Here is a 5,783-nt window from a genome sequence, read left to right as displayed (position 1 = left end):
TCATAATTTGGCTTAAGTTGATACTATTCCAATACTGGCAATAAGTTAATTATATAAAGTCCTCTTTCGATCCAAGAAGAAGTCAAAAGGGGCCCACTTGGGGTCGCCTGAAAAAAGCTTTGAGCTGTTTGAGTAACTAACATTTTGTACTTTATAGTAACGTAAGTTACAGAAGACAATTATTGAGCCTGTATGATTTGGATCAAAATAGGAAACATTCATACACATATAATACATATATCAATGTATGTATGCGTGTATATGATATATTTTATATACATCATCATAACACTGTGAGCAATATGGGTTTAATTAACATTATACATTTCATTAACATTTTTATTAAGTTATATTTTATTATAACATAAAATACAAAAAATTTGATTTTTTCTATTTAAAATAGCGAAATATATTGTATCTCACATACTTCTATAACTTTACATTCACTCAGCCGTACACTGAGCGTTGGGCTCGCGCTCCCTGGGGAGTTGTATCACATATTATATTTGGGGTCCCTCTCCGGCCTCTAGCCGCCCCGCCCCCGACCTTCAACTGTGTATCTCCTTTGTCTACAATATAAATATGTACACTTTATTTGTAAATAATTCTTATTTCTTACTCTTTTCTCTTTAGTGATGCGACATTAGAGGACAATGAAAAGAGTCAAGACGGCGGGCGAGCGCCAGAGCGCCCACGAGGATAAATCTGTGTAAACCTACCCATCGTTGGCACCACATGGGAGAAAACTTCATCACCGTCCCAGGTATATATTAGGTATCTACATATATTCTTCTCTCTATATGTGTATATAAATATATATGTATTTTTTATTTTCTCCATTTTCTTCACCTTCTGTCATTTTCACGTGTTTGAGTCTTCCTCTTCATCATCATCTGCGTCGTCGTCGTTGTCGTCAGGTAAAAAGTCGAGACGTCAGGCTCTCGAAGATTGGTTGGTCTGCTCTCCTCCTCCTCCTCCTCCTCCTCCTCTTCCCCCATGCGGTCCTGGGTAATGGCCGGGACAGTGAAACAGTGACTAGCTGCAGGTCACCTCCCAGCTCCCTCCTCCTTCTGCTACTGCTGCTGCTGCCTGATCCTGAAGCCAGGGGCCTCTTCCCTCCTCCCGCGAGGGGAGGCCACGTCCTAAATCATGTAGCCAGGCCTCCTCAAACCCGCCTGCGCCAGCGCGGAAGAGTACGAGGTGCTTGGCCGCCGTGTTACAGAGACGTGTACTGAGGGGAGGCGTCGAGTGCAGGTTGCAGGTTGGCGGCTGCGGCGGCGGCGGCGGTCGTGGTGGCGGCGGCGGTGCTGGCACAGGCTGGGAGGTCTTGGTGGGCTTCGGCCTGGTGCTGCCGGCATCACATGTTCACCAGGTTCTGATGCTGCTGGTTGAAGGCATCCATCTGTTTGTTGATCTCCCGCCGGATGTGTTCAGGTAGGCAGTGCATGCTGGCAAACATGTTCTGGAACGCGGCCACCTCCTTCGTCAGCTGTTCGCATCGTTTGTGAAGGCGATCGTTGTCCACGATGAGTTTCTGTTCAAGAGGGAAAGAAAAAGGACGATTCGTAAGTTTGGATGAACAGCTGAGGGAAAAAATGTCATAATCACTAGCTGTTGTTAGGTATTTCAAGCATCCCCCTTCCTCGCTCCCCCGCCTCATGTCACTACATCACATGATGACACCTGTGGGAGTCCCTCACTCACACACTACCTGGCCCCTCTCTCTTCACTCTCTCCATTCTCTCGCCCTCGCTCCCCAAAACACGTTTCTCTGTATCTCCTGTGATTCACCTCCTTTCAGTGTCATGAATTACACCATTATCTTTACATTCGGGCATCCTTAGGATTGAAAAGAAAAAAGAGTTCTCCGTCGCCAAGTCATCTGGACTCAAATAACAACTAAATCCTTTCATCTATCTGGCACGAGTTATCCCCCCCGCAGACATCTGGCATCGTTTGGGTTCTTTCGCCCCGCCCCCACAACCACGACACACGCACGCACATACATGTTCACGCACGTACAAACACACTCACATACACAAACTGAATCACGCACACCTACCCCCCTCACCCTCACCCCTCCCTCCATCTCGGTGCCTTCCAGCAAACTTAGTCATGACGAATTCCCGAACTTCGTATAGTGTTTTTTTTCTGCAATATTTGTGATTCCCTTCACATTTCGTTTTGTTTTCCTTATGTTTATACAATCCAACCATTCTTCTTTTTCCTGTTTGTCACTTACTCTCTCTCTCTCTCTCTCTCTCTCTCTCTCTCTCTCTCTCTCTCTCTCTCTCTCTCTCTCTCTCTCTCTCTCTCTCTCTCTCTCTCTCTCTCTCTCTCTCTCTCTCTCTCTCTCTCAAACTTCACAAACTTCTACTTGTTCACTTTCCTCCTCTGGCACTCCGTCCTGCCCCAAGCCCGCAGCTCCCTGGCGTTCACATGCGGACGCGAGGGGGTCAAATCGACCCCGAAAGGAAATTGAGGTAAACGACAAGAATCGGATCCTTTTCTTACCTTGACTCGCTCCTCCGTCTCCCGGCTTCGTGCTTTCGCCTTTTCGCGGCTCTTCCTGACGGCTATGTTGTTCCTCTCCCGTCGGCGCTTGTACTCTTCGCTGCCCTTGTCCAGGGGCTTCTTGCAGCCTCCGATCAGCTTGCCGCTCGAGGGGGACATCATCGGGGACTTGCAGAGGTTGTCTGAGCCGGGGATGGTGGTGGGGGTCATGGAGTAGGGGGGACAGGTACTGTAGCCCCCTCCCCCGTAGCCGCCGTCACCGCCGCCGAGGCCGACGCGGGCGCAGGCACTGTACTCCTGGGGTGCCACCTCATGGCTCCCTTCGTTGGGCTCCTCCTTGATGACGGGGCCCCGGTCGTGCGTGCGCTCGGGGTAAGGACGTTCGAACTGCGATGCCCCGTGGACTGGCTGGGGCAAGTAGGCCAGGGGGTTGTACATGTTGGAGACACCCAGGCCTCGGGAGCCAACGTTGTTCTTGTCGACCGAGAGGCCCTGGATCTCCTGGATGAGGCCCTCGCTGAACTGGGAGTCGTCGATCAGACCCTGCAGGTCCAGGGAGACTTCCGGCGCGCTAAGCTCGGCAAGGTAGTCTTCACCAGAGTACAGTAGGGCACCGGCCTTCACCTTGACTGCACTTGCACCACCCTTCTTGTAGTCGGCACTGTCATAGAGATGTGGAGACTCCATATTGGTCTGTGGGCATGGCGAGACGCCCGCTCCGTAACGACTATCGTCCAGCGCGCCGAGTGTCTCACCCCACTCACACGAATACTCGGGATAGGCCGCCGTCGTGATCAGAATCTCACTACCACAAGTTAAGTTCAGTTCGACTTCCGTTGAACTGTAGATCCTGTTAAGTCCTCGGTAGATCCGCTTAAACCTTGTCGGGTTCGCTGCTCTAGTGAGACTGAACTTCGGTGGCAAGCCGCGAGGGGAATATATACAGTGATGGAGAGTTGCCAGGTGTCGCTAGGGAATCTAGACGCCCAGAAAGCAGATCAGCGTTATGTGCATCTCATCCACGTCCTGTCATTTTTTTCTGTCTATATGATACGCAAAAGTCCATATTCTCGATAATCATTAGATCACCGTCAAGTGAATTCCATCTGAATGGAGGATTGCATCATCCTTTATCGTTTGCCGAATTTTAGAATCTACTATAACACTTTAATATTTTCTTTTCTTTCAAAGATGTACAATTGCATCCGTTTCAACCCCCTTAATAATACAACACATCAAAATTAAACAAAAAAAATAAAGTCAAAGGAAAGAAACACGAAAAGAGACGAACCGCCGAACCCAGAATTCGGTTCAAGTGACGTCACGAGAATACGTCACAGACTCATTCAACCGCGGGAGGAACTCGCCTCGGAAGACACTCGCTGGGGATTTTGCGGATCCTACTGGGAATCGACAATCCCACATGCCATTAATCCTACGACTTTTTGCGATGGTCTCCCCTTCTCTCCCTCCCTTACACCCCTCTTTTATTACGTGTATGTGGATTAGCGTTATCCGTGGGTACGTGTTTGGACATGTGCTTGCGACTATAACGAAGTTCCTATTACGTATAGGGACGTCACTTCCTCTCAGATTACCGACATGATTAAAGGCACGGGCTTCCCCTAGTAATTCGTATCATTATTTTCTATAATTTTCTTAATTTGCTCTCGCTATGTTGCTTGTCATTAGGTTTCAAGGGGAGGAAGAGGAAAGAAGCAGTGAGAAGGAAGGTATGGGGGAAGGGGAGACGAGAGAGAGAGAGAGAGAGAGAGAGAGAGAGAGAGAGAGAGAGAGAGAGAGAGAGAGAGAGAGAGAGAGAGAGAGAGAGAGAGAGAAATGAGGGAGGTTTAGGCGCAGATTCGCATGCGTTCGTTCGTCGATGATATTTAATCTGTTGGTGTTCTCGTCGCTGATAAATTGATAAACAAATTGCTACAAAGATCGCCATAAAGAGGAAAATATATGTTATACTTCAGGCGATCCATCCCGTAATGCTGTGTTATGGTCTCTGCACGGTGGAAATTCCCAATTCCTTCTGCCGCGCTGCTGCCTTTATAACCCCATGGAGTAAATAACTACGGACCAAGTTGGTGATTTCTTTACCCCTATTTTTACAGTTCTTACGACACTTCAAATAGCTCACAAAATACCTACAGCTCACATAACGAATTAGTGAAAAGTATGGGAAAAGTTGATACTATCGCGACCGTGCGTGTATCTATTGCGTCATCGTTTATACGACCGAGAGTTAGCTTGGACGCCATCTATTGAGAGAATTCCAAACTAAAAGCAGCGCGCCGCATGTTCACCGCTTTTGAATTTGTTGGATATATATCGTTTAGGTATTTTCGCATAGCTTTCCTTTTACAATAATTTGTAACTGGGAGAGTGTACATTACAACAAATGCATATATTGAATACGAATAGGGTTATTTATAGAGAAGCCGTTTCTTCGGTCACAAATCGACGTTAGTTCTGTTTTCAGTGAAACTTGTGCTACTCTTTTGGTTATTATAAAGTTATTATTCCTTAAGGTTATTATTTTTATTATTCCAAAGTATAGTGCAGGTAGTCAAAACATGACATGCAGGAAAATCAATGGAGATTTTCTTTTGCGGGTAAATGGAGAAATGAGATCAAAAGACATGCCTTAAAAGTCATATCCACACACTTCATCCAAGTTGTTCTTATTATCTGAATAATAAAATGAGAAGATAAGCATCGTGGTATACATTCATTCTTGATTGGCTGGTTGAGCTCTGACGTTCACATGACGTCACAAACCGTGTACATTTTGTGAGGTGTCAAGCCGTGTATTTCTTCGACCACAATTTCCGGAGTAAATTAATCCGTTTTATAGGAAATTTAAAACACCAATTAAACATAAGAACAACGAATGAAATAATATTCGTTTATGAAGCCTGAATGATTACAACGGAATCACATACGAAGGTGGCATATTTTCCTTCACGATAAAAGTCTAATTGGCAACTCCAAGAGAATTTATCGTGGAGGAGTCTGAAATTCCACGAACTACGAATCCGAAAATCCCGTTCACGATCCTCTATGATGCTACTGAACTTCGGCGAAGGAAAGGTCGGCCTCCAGCTGCCCCTACGCCCTTGGACGCGAAAGGGAGAGTGAGAGAAAGAGAGAGATAGTTAAACTGAGAGATATGTGATAGATGGGTGGCCGCTAACGTCCCCTATAGTCACGTGTTGTGATTCCAACTTTTTTTTATTGTATAGTTCCACCCCATCTTCCTC

The 5,783-nt window shown here is 46.6% G+C and overlaps 1 protein-coding gene across 1 annotated transcript; it reads right to left on the bottom strand.

The window, feature by feature from the left end:
* Nucleotides 1-325: 325 nt before the first annotated feature.
* Nucleotides 326-3,441, bottom strand: slbo (slow border cells). The gene is made up of 2 exons (XM_027372566.2): nt 2,515-3,441; nt 326-1,534 (listed from the first exon to the last, which is right to left on the bottom strand). Exons 1-2 carry the CDS (start codon nt 3,199-3,201, stop codon nt 1,358-1,360), a joined length of 864 nt encoding a protein of 287 aa, XP_027228367.1. The 5' UTR covers nt 3,202-3,441; the 3' UTR covers nt 326-1,357.
* Nucleotides 3,442-5,783: the final 2,342 nt, after the last annotated feature.

The sequence above is a fragment of the Penaeus vannamei genome, chromosome 5 (genome assembly GCF_042767895.1).
Source record: "Penaeus vannamei isolate JL-2024 chromosome 5, ASM4276789v1, whole genome shotgun sequence".
NCBI classification, from domain to species: Eukaryota; Metazoa; Arthropoda; class Malacostraca; order Decapoda; family Penaeidae; genus Penaeus; species Penaeus vannamei.
This window is presented reverse-complemented; position numbering and strand designations above follow the sequence as displayed.

What these genes read in the sequence shown, in the direction of transcription:
- slbo (XM_027372566.2), bottom strand. Translation starts at nt 3,201, where the DNA reads ATGGAGTCTCCACATCTCTATGACAGTGCCGACTACAAGAAGGGTGGT. An exon ending in AGACGGAGGAGCGAGTCAAG is followed by an intron (nt 1,535 to 2,514) that starts GTAAGAAAAGGA and finishes CCTCTTGAACAG; the next exon opens with AAACTCATCGTGGACAACGA.